This window comes from Mastacembelus armatus, unplaced genomic scaffold, assembly GCF_900324485.2.
Source record: "Mastacembelus armatus unplaced genomic scaffold, fMasArm1.2, whole genome shotgun sequence".
Taxonomy (NCBI): Eukaryota; Metazoa; Chordata; class Actinopteri; order Synbranchiformes; family Mastacembelidae; genus Mastacembelus; species Mastacembelus armatus.
The window spans coordinates 542,445-553,514 of NW_022872941.1; the positions used below are offsets into that span (position 1 = coordinate 542,445).

General features: G+C 38.4%; 1 protein-coding gene across 2 annotated transcripts; it reads right to left on the reverse strand.

The window, feature by feature from the left end:
* Positions 1–701: 701 nt before the first annotated feature.
* fxn (frataxin) lies at positions 702–9,953 on the reverse strand. Of its 2 annotated transcripts, XM_026311867.1 has the most exons (6): positions 9,766–9,953; positions 9,509–9,595; positions 9,196–9,287; positions 8,987–9,107; positions 7,786–7,883; positions 702–1,185 (listed from the first exon to the last, which is right to left on the reverse strand). In XM_026311867.1, the coding sequence occupies exons 1-6, from the start codon at positions 9,871–9,873 to the stop codon at positions 1,047–1,049; spliced, it is 645 nt and encodes a 214-aa protein (XP_026167652.1). In that variant the 5' UTR covers positions 9,874–9,953; the 3' UTR covers positions 702–1,046. The 2 variants fall into 2 exon arrangements, with proteins under 2 accessions (XP_026167652.1, XP_026167661.1); XM_026311876.1 differs by lacking the exon at positions 9,509–9,595 and having other exon boundaries at positions 9,766–9,952.
* Between the last annotated feature and the right edge of the window lie 1,117 nt (positions 9,954–11,070).

Below are 11,070 nucleotides of genomic sequence, written 5' to 3' on the forward strand. Positions count from 1 at the left end.
AATCTGACTATAGGAACAAGAGCACTATGTATGTTTTCATTGAAGAAAGAGTTTTCTGGACGTTGAAATTTTTGAATTGGATTAAACTGTGCCTAGCCCTCCATTATCTATGGAGTGGTTCCCAGCCATGGTCCTTAAGGAACACAGCTTGCTTTCCAACTAACCCTGCTCTACCCACTGTGGATTACCTGCTGATTAACATCCCCTACTCTGCCCCCATCTGAGATGGTATCTTCCAGCATGATTAACTGAACTTACCTGATCCAGGTAGTAAGTATGGGTAATAGAGTAGGGGAGGGATAAATGTAAAACAAGCTGTGGGAACCATTGATGTATACTGCTTGTCCTATTGACCCAGTCCACGCTGACCTTGGGTGAGAGGGGGGGAACACCCTGGACAGGTCACCAGGAAAATATAACATAAAATATAAAATAATAGAAAAATATTCACACTCACATTCCCACCTAAATGTGTGCTTTTTTTTTAAATGGCTTGGCTCCTCTTCAGTTACATGATAATTTATTTTGGCTCAGTATTCTAGAAAATTCATAGGAATATCTTCTATAACAGACAGCACTGTTCGCTTTAACTAATTTGCATTGTGTAAATTCAAATTTCTCTGTGAAAGACTCAGTGAAACCATATAACAGACAGACTTTTAAATTGCTTTTAAACCAACTGAAAACCTCGCTCCATTCTGTATAAATACTGTCATTTTATTGGTTTTGCTTTTTATACAGCTACACTAAACTTGTACATTCCACATGTCCAATTTGTACGCTTGTTACTGATGTGGTGTGTGTTGTACTGCAGTGTATTACAGTATATGTCCTGTTTGTTTAGTGCTGTTCTGTTAGTGGGTGTGTTTTAATTTTGACATTATTAGAGAAACAAAAAAGCATTTCACACATTTACATTGTAAATATATACAACTGCTTTCCTAAGGGCTGATGTTGATAAGTTACTGAAGATTTGTACTCTACAGTATATAGTTGGTGTCTATTCCTCCTATTGGTGCAGAGAGACCGTTTGCAGGTATGGGATCTCAGGCATAGGGCAAGTCAGAGAGGTCCATGTTCTTACTGAAGATGATGGAAAACTCTTTAGACAGCAACTGATGGAGACTAATATCATCATGAGTGTACACCCAACGTTTGCCTGTCCAGTCATAGCGCTTTGGTCCACTGCAAACACAAAGAGAAGAAAGGAAATTTACTGAAATGTTACCATGTAAAGATTTCTCAAAGAAAAAGAGAAAATGTTGCCTGTTCACACTGAAAATGACAGCTTAACCTGTACACCTCACAATAGCTGGTTCTGTTATCAGTCTCAAACTCACTGTAGCTGATTTTCACAGCACAGCTGCTGTCATTAACCTGGATTTTGGATCATTTTATCAGACAGCATAGTAAACATTAAATAACTGCAGCAAGGGTTTTCTCATTCTGTGTCCTTATTTTAAATATATATACAGTATATATTTTTTAAATTACTGGCTTTTACTATATATACATTCAAATTGAATTTCAGGCTAGCTAGCTAAAGACCTAACACATGGCAGTAGAAACAGGTATATGGAGAATGGCGGTATTGATCTGATGATTTCTTATCACACTTAGCAGGACTGAGTAAGTGTAGTGTAATAAGTGTAGACAGGCTGTATAAAAATTAGGCAGTGTAGTCACTTGTGTTGGCTAATCAGGGATTATAGTCAATTTGATTGGATCACAGATTGGTACAACAAACCACAACCCATTGTAATGGGTAATGACTTGAATGAAAGAGAATTTGAGAGAATTCAAGTGAGTCTAAGGTGAATGTATGCTGTAAACTCAAACTGGCACAACTACAGATACAGGACTAATAAAAAGCTTGAGCTCAGCCTCTTTCTATAGATGTTTATTCCAGTTTTGAGGCTTTAGTTTGTGAAGTGGATGTATCGAAACCTTTGCTCTGTGCCTTGATTTATAGAACCCTTTATCCAAAAAGGATTTTTTAAACAGTTCTTTGATTTTTTATCTGACATGCCCACAAAAGCTGATAATTTTGTGCTTCTAAGTGATTTCAATGTACATGTGTGATGTCCGCAAAAGCCACTTGTAAGAGAATTCACTCAACTTTTAGACTCTTTCAACTTCACACAATTTATTTCTCGTCCTACACATGCACAGGCTTTCTGATAACTAACATTGATGTATAGTGGTGATGCTAATCGAGTTGCTGGTTTGTCTGATCACCTGCCAGTAATATTTGATTGTTCTATTGCTGTCCTAAAATCTGAAAGCGGGCCTTCTACATGTCATAGAGAGTTATAAACTCTTCTACTGCTGTACAGTTAAAGGTTTTTGCAGAACTCTGAGCAACCGTCACGACACAGCATTCTGATGTGGATGGTTTGGTCAATAGTTTTAACACATCATGTACTGGGATTTTAAATGAAATTTAATCTATACAGTCAATGCAGGCCTGCAGCTCCACCTCAAAGCCAGGAAGCTAAAATCCAGAAAACAGCCGTGGATTAATAGAGAAGTTCATGTTCTAAGGAGGGAATGTAGAAGGGCAGAAAGAAAATTGAGAAAGGACAAATTAGGACAAAAGTCTCTTATCAGTTACTGCAAAAAAGTTGTCTCGCAAAGGTCTAAATATTTTTCCTAAACTCCCATTGTCCAAAGCTTTTGTTTTCTGCTATTAATTCGGTATTAAATCCTCCTTCTGGGATTGGTGTTGGTCATAGGCCAGAGTTGTGTGAGAAGTTTTGCAGTGTCTTCATAATAATAATAAAAAAATAAATAAATAAATAAATAAAAATAAAAATAGCTCGCATTAACCCTCTGGGGTCTGAGGGGGTTTTGGGGGCCTGGACAAATTTTGACATGTCCTGACATTTGTGCTTTTTTCAGTGTCTTTTAAACATATTAATGTCTAAAGTCTGATAACACTGTAATCAGCACAAAATTGGCTACAATAATATGTGAGAAGCAAGTTTATACATTATTGTGTTTTTGAGAAAAAAGTGTTTATGCATGGTTAGTGCAAAACCACAATTTTTTACTCACTGAAATAAGACCATAAAACACAAACAGAACATTGGTTCACAAGACTTTGGAGACCTGCATGTTGTAGGCTAAAGTGTTTACTTCACAGTGTTGTGAATGTCATCTTGTTCACACATTCACAGTAAACAATACACTGATTTAAATTTTCTAAGACACTTTTTGTCCAGAAAGGCCATATGCAAGAGGGTGTGTCTGAGGATGAATAGTCATGTGATTTACCTGAGAAGACAAAAGACGCACTGAACGACCAGACAAAGACGCGCATAATGAGCCTTTCAGTCAAAGTAGCTGAGAGGGGATTAGTGCAGCACAATACAACACAATGCGGAGCCAAACGTTCGTCATTTGAGTTAAAATCGGTGTTTTTACTCTGAGGACAAGCTAAACTATTTGTCTCTGTGTGGAATACAAGAAGCGCTTCTTCACATCCGTGACCCGCCATCATCCAAGCGCGCAGAAAAAGTGAGTAAATTCTATGATGAAGTTTGACGTTTTATGTCATTTCTCGGGGGTGTACACATATTCACCTGGTTCACCTGAGATTATTTACATGTGAACAGTGAACAGAGTACCAGGCGGGACCGCATTACCTGTAATGGGTTAAGTCGCTCCCACACCCCACCATAATGTCATGCTGCTGGACTGAATGACCTGATTCTGTGAGGGAGCAGAGAACCTTGAAATTTTAGCTCATCTAGTGATTTTAGGGCCCCCTTCAGCTGTTTCTGGACCCAAAAGGTTTGTACCATTGTCCGATCTGATGTGTTCCAGCTGGCCTCTCCTGCTAATAAATCTTCTCAAGACATGTATGCATGAGACAGTGTCCAATGAAAAGGTAACTTCAAGATGAATGGCTCTACTTGACATGAAGGTAAAGCGAACTCCATACCTTTTGGGCATGTTTCTTTCCCTTATTACCTCAATTGGACCAAAGTAGTCCATTCCAGCATTGGTAAAGGGAGGGAAGTCAGGCAGGATTCTTTCCAGCAATAGATCTGCCATCTTCTGTTGACCCATCTTGCCTCGTAAATGACGACACACCACACATTTTGTTATGACTCTCCTTGCTACACTGTTTCCTTTTATTATCCAGAACCTTTTTTGGAGTTGTGGCAGCATGTGATTCCTTCCACTATGTCCAGAATGTTAGTGAACGTCTCTTAGTATGAGGATTAAAATGTGGCAGTCCTTGGGTAACAATATAGGGGTGTTTCACTTCACTAGACATTGCAGAAATATGCAAACGGCCACCATCAAGCACTGGACCCAGCTTATAAATTGTGCAGCTCCTTTTCACTTTAATGCATCAGTTTCATTTTGAAATTAGAGCTTTTGGATATAGGCAATAATTGATCTTTCTGCCTTTGAGATATCCCCTACTGAGGAACTGTCCACCTAATGTACCCTAACCCTAACCCTGCATTGACCTTCTGACTACTGGAGTGAGTAACTTGGTGACAAAAAGCTCCTTTCGCCTTTTAGCAAGCAACAACAAGACCTTCTGTAGTTTAGAATACCATGGCACTGCTTTAAGCAGCTTTTCCAGTCTGAGAAAAACTCAATAAGCTGCTCTGTGAGAGTGTCAGTGAATTTTGCAACTGTTACGCATACAGTAGCTCTTTTCTTCATCTCTGGGTCATCCCTCATGATTGACCTGAAGCCTACTGCTTCTTCCACAGGCCAACTTTCCTTGGATTCCCATAAGTACGCATCTAATAGCGGTTACGGGCATTTTTTGTTGAGTAAAAACTTCATGTAGTGGAAAAAAGTTGTCACTATCCAGTGCTTCCACTCGTTATTTCACTAAGCCTGAAATAATGAGCAGGAACCTTAGCCTTCTGATTCATTGTGGTCAGCAGAATATGAGACCTTTCGCCTTTCAGTTTTAACTGGGTCATAAGTCTATCAGAGCAGAAAGCAGCAGTGGATACGCTTGTAACACATGGGTGCCCTTTTCTGCTTTAATTTGAAATGGGACGATGGATAACTTGCTATCCTGCCCCCCGGGCCAAATATGCCCATAAAGTTCCACTGATGCATGCACGACAACACTATCATGCCCTGTAAAGTCTGCTTTGGACGCATGCTTTTGAAAGTTAATATGAAGTGCACTAGGTTGGGTTTTCTTTCTTTCTCTCACTCTTTACATGTATGACATTCCTTACAGACTTTATTGACATAGCCTTTGGAGAGACAGCCAAAACACATGCCTTTGTTTTTTAGGAAACTAAGTTTGTTTGTATGGTTTTCTTCTTTACACAACTCAAGGGGGTGTTGACAGGGTCTCTCAATCATTTGTTGCAAAATTCCAGAAGACCCAGGACTTAACAGGTTCAACTTTCCCTGCATCTTGTAAATCGCCAAAAAGTGGGTCAGAAGCTATGAGAGCTTACTTTTGAATAAAACCTAAAAGATCTAGGATTTTAGTCCTACACTGTCGCTGCCCTTGTAGCTCATAAGCATTATTGTGCCATTTCTCCCTAAGCTTAAACAGTCATTTAAGCACTGTGCTTCTCATGTTAGAAACTGTATCAAGTTCTCTCATGTATTCCATTTCTTTCGTAACATTGCAGCAGTTTTGAAGAAACATGGCGAAGTTCAACAATGTTTGTGAATCCTCCGATTTAATTATGTGCTCTATATATTGATATATATGTACAATGTTTCCAGCCAACATATTCTTATCTTAGAGTGGACCTCAAAGTGGGAGTGACCACCTCCTGCATGAAAGCGACACCTACAGACATTATATTGTAACACATGCTGTGCCATGGTGCAAATGACAAACAGTCGCTTTGAAAATGTCCTAGTGTCATACTTATGTAGAGAAATTGGCCAGGGACAGGTGAAGCCCATTGAAACTAAATACCATTGTGAATTTCTCTATTACCACCTTGAGACATCCACTTGAATGTCACTAACTTTGTGCTCTCTCTCTCTCCCATAGTTTGTTCTCTCTCTCTCTGTACCTTCTGCAGGTGTCCCTGGTCCTGGAGCTGTATATCGCTGATGTGCAGTTACTGGACCCACCAACCTGCAGTGTCTATTTGTTGTTTATTGTTGCTGTTCTTTTCTCTCTGCTCTATCCACTTACCCCAACCGGTCGAGGCAGATGGCCGCCCAAACTGAGCCCGGTTCTGCTGGAGGTTTTTTCTTCCGTTAAAGGGAGTTTTTCCTCTCCACTGTCATCAAGTGCTTCTCATAAGGGATTTGTTGGGTTTTTGTTTGTTTTTTTTTTTTTTGTAAAGTGCCTTGGGATGATTGTATTGTGATTTGGTACTATACAAATTAATTGAATTGAACTTTAGACATTTCTTGGGAAAGGCATGTTATCACAGTAACATCTGTAGAAACTTCTCAATTGTAGCTCAGCTACCAACTGACACAAAATGCCATACACCAAAACCAACACATGAATCAAGTGAACATAAAACGAGAAAATAAATAAAATACAATAAGTGAGTAATAATAATAAAATTATCAGTAAAACAATCTATAAATCAGTCAATCAATAAATCAGTCATGTCGGTCCAAAGGGTAGAGAACAGAAATACGTTTTAAGTTGCGCTTTCAACATGGATAATGTAGCGGCTTGTCTTATATACAAAGGCAAATTGTTTCACAACCTCGGGGCAGCAAAAGAGAAATCTCTCTCCATGCAGCTTCCTCCTCGACTTCTGAGGCCGTTTAGAGATTTAAAAACAAATAATAAAACCTTAAAATGAACCCTAAGGGATGCTGGCAGCCAATGGAGTGCACGCACTGTGGGAGTTGCAGCAGTGCTGATACAAAATGATTATACTGTAACAGATCATGATATTTGCTATTTTTAGCTATTTAAGTTCATCCCTCATCAACTAACACAAGACTTTAATGTAACAATTTGAAAGGACAACGTGATGGCTGATGCTTTGTCCAGAGTTTTGTAAGCGGTGGCCTCTTACCTCATTTATCTTAATAGCCATTATGCACCTTTGAGAAGGTAGTGTGGTATTTTAAATTTCTTTTCCTCAATTACATTTTTTTATTTTATAATAAAATAAATGAATAAAGGATATAAGATCTTTTCATAACAAAATAACAACAGAATAAAGTGCTCTGTGCCTTGAAAAAGTTAGAAATAAAAAAAAAAACACAAAATACAACTAACAAAGTAGGCTTACTAACAAAAATAGTTATTCCCCCACATATTTTGGCCATACAAATGTTACAAACTGTGATTTTTGTGTCATCTTCACTCACAGAAAAGAACTTCCACATCAACGACACGGTTACATGCGAGTGTGCGTGTGCGCGTGGCTGTGATGTCATTGCCTGTGCTGCTGGCAATAAAAGGATCGGCCTGGAATCGGCAAAACGTGAGACTGACCGGCCAGTCACTGATCCGGGCCAGTCATGCGAGAAATCAGCCGATTCCAATCACTGGCCAGTCAATTGGTGCATCTCTAGCCTTTTGCAGTTATTTTTAAGTTGCATTTATAGTTGTCTGTTAAATAATTGTACATAGCTATTTATCTACGTTTACTATGTCTGTGTGTCTGTGTACAATACACATTGTTTCTTTAGTTTGCTCACAGTCTTATATTACATCCTTTACCCCTAGACTAAATGTATGTAACAGTTTCTGCATACCACAGCAGTTGCCTTATCTGCAGGCAGAAATCAGTCTTGTAGCGGGACTCTCTCCTAGAGTGTGTGGCATTAGGTAAGGTACAACACAAGTCTTACCTGGTGGGAGAAGAAAGCCAGATCTGTCTGTTGGGTGTCTGTTTATTGATGACATAGGTGCCATGATCCCCACCAACTTTCAGTGTCAACACACCACTCTATACATGGACCAAAGACAAGAGACTCAAATTCACACATTTAACCATTTCCCCCCCAAACTTAAATAAAACAAAAATAAGCATGCTCAAATGCATAAAAGGCTCAATGATATATAATAAACATATTGTCTCATTTATCTTTATATACAAATTATTCTAGTAAGATTTATTCAAGCAGAAACTCTCTGTAGTCTGTAGTACCTCTCCTGATTTTCACAAAAAAATTTATCACATCATCTGTCATGTGAAAGTTATAAGCAGACTTGTATCTGTTCTGTGTTATAAGATATACTATGAAACATAATATCTGTACATCATGTACAGGAGTGCCTCTCCCTTCTCCACATCAAATAGTCTGTCAACTCTATGCTGAGAAGAAGATATTGTAGACCTTGACCTCTGTATCACACTGTAAATTGTGTTGTGCACATGAGTTCAGATAAATTCAGGCTTATAGAACTGTAACCATATGCATGTTCATGGGTATCATGAGGCATTTGGGGGACAGAATGAGGCAGCGTTACAAATAAAATTAAGAGGTTGACAGCTTAAACATACATAGCATATATCTATATCTATAGTATATACTTATCTAAATTTATCATTTTATTATGTGTAAAATGTTATCATAGGTGATAATAATGTGGCTACTGACGTCCTCTGCTTATTTCTTTAGTAATTGTAGTTCATATGACTATATGATTATGCATATGTTAACAACATGTTTGTTGCAACAACCAAATAAAACATCTCCAAATGCTACAGCAAACATGTCTTGTGGATTGGTCATATAATGTCAATAAGGACAATTGCTTTTTCTCCGAACATAACATCCCCTCCCCCCGAGAAATAACATGAAGCTTTAATACAATAACCAGTTGGCTCTCTACAGTAATCTGCTTTCTTAAATGTTATGTTATAAGAAAACAGTTTTCATAATCAAAATAGGGGATTAGAGAAACTTTATGTCCTAGGAAGATATGTTCCTGGAGAATGCAGTTTTCTGTCATGTATAAGTAAGATGTGTTACTGTAAAAGCTGAGCAGTTTGATGAAAGGAGAGATCTTACCCCATAGTAATGCACCCCCACTTTTCTAACTTACAGAAAGGATAACATCGTAGTCTGCTCCAGTGAAAGCTTCATCTGTCAGGTTTTCAAAATAGTCAGCAAGAGCATCCAGTGTCTCATCTGCCAGCTTCTCGTATGCTGCTTCTGACAGCTCACTTTTAGGGAGTGACACAAAGTTACACATTAGTTTAACCTATTAAAGCCATGTAGCAATGCCTAACGAAGAACAGAACTGCGGAGTACCTAATCTGCGCAGGGTTGCGTTTCTCCAGTTTTGTGGATGTCAAATGGATGTTTTTTCGTATTCTCTCATCATCAACTTTGCTCTCAAACCACTGGAACAAAACAAAGTACAAGGACTCATTAGTTAGGTGCATAGCTCTAAGACAACACCATTTTTAATGTCAACTTTGATATGACAGCTTTTACTCAGCTTGTTACACATAAAAATAGTTCAGGCAATAAATCGACGCAATCCGATCCCATTCCAGTTTAACCCTTAAAAGTCCCAAACTAAATAGTATTTTTAACCCGCGAATCTGAAAGCAAAACTTACTTTGTTGGGAGGTCGATAGATGGGATGTAATGCTAACGACTGTTTAGTAAACCGACGAACCCCGGCATGGTGAGACAAGTTGTTGAGCTGGAATACCACATAATGTTAATAACGTCAACTAAAGTTAGCACTGTGTCAGGAGCTATGCTAACTGAATATATGATGGAACCACTTGCATTAGCTTAGCTGAATAATTAATACCACTCTCTGCTAACGTTAGCTAACCACATCAATTGTTACATCTAACATTATGTTACCTCATTTGGCAGTTTCCTGATTCTCTGCGCCCTCACCACATTGAGCTGTGTGTTCACAAGGCCACATATGTGTGAAAAAATATAACGAGTTTTAGTGAAAAACAACATTGTGGATTAGAGAATATGTTGCTTGTTTGTCTACCTCAGTTCACCGGTATGTTGTGTCTTTCTAGCATTTCCTCTAATTTTCTACGTTTATTTTGTCTGTGCTGCCACCGACTGGATGGGAGTGTACAGTGTTCCGCACTCCACCTAAAGGCAGGAGGAAGTAGCCTGTGTAATGGGTACAGGAGGCAGTAAAACTGCTGTGGACAAGTGTTTGAACTTAAACCAGAGAAGGCATGAGAATTTACTCCCAGAAAAGATGAGGGTCAGCATCTTTAACAAAATCATACATACAAAATTATAAAGAATACATACGTACAAAAGAATACACTTTTGATTATGTTTTATGTTATGCTCATAAATTCTAGCAGTGGAATGCTATAAGTTTAATAGTTAATTACATTAAAATGATTCCTAGATGGACTCACATAGAAACCGCAAAGTATATTTGAAGAAGAGAAATCAAAATTAGATGTATTGCCAGGTTACTAGCTCCACCAACCTGCGCAGTGTTTATTTCTAGATGTATTGTTGCTGTTCCTTTCTCTCTCTCTCCGGATTGGTAAGGCATGGTTCAGGGCAGTTCATCACTTCCTTTGGCAGTGACAAATAACCCCCTTTACAGAGAGCTTTTTTGTATGTTAATAGACTGTTTTTCCAGGCTAGATAAAATTCCTCCAAATTTGTGGAACGCCACTTTCTTTCCAGCCTTCATGATGACTGCTTTAAGGTACGAATATGTAAATTATACCATGGGGCTAATCTCCTCTGATTCACTAACTTCTTTTTCAGAAGGGCCACAGTATCAAGTTTCACGCAGTGAGGCGACAGGGAGTAGGGATTGGGATTGAGGCAGCTGCCCTCCACTATGTTCGTACTTGGCATAGATGTAAATAAAGATGGAATCATTTTCTTAAATTTATTAACAGCGTTGTCAGATAAACATCTGCTGTAGTGGAATTTTCTTCCGAATGCTGCGTGATCCATCATCTTAAAATTTATTAAAGAATGATCTAACAAAAAAGGATTTTGGGGAAAAACTATTAAATGTTCAATTCGATGCCATAGGTCAGAACAAGATCAAGGGTGTGATTGAAACAGTGGGTGGGTTTATTAACATTTTGAGTGAAACCAATTGAATCTAATATAGAATTAAATGCAGTGCTGAGACTGTTATTTTCAACATCTACATGAATGTTA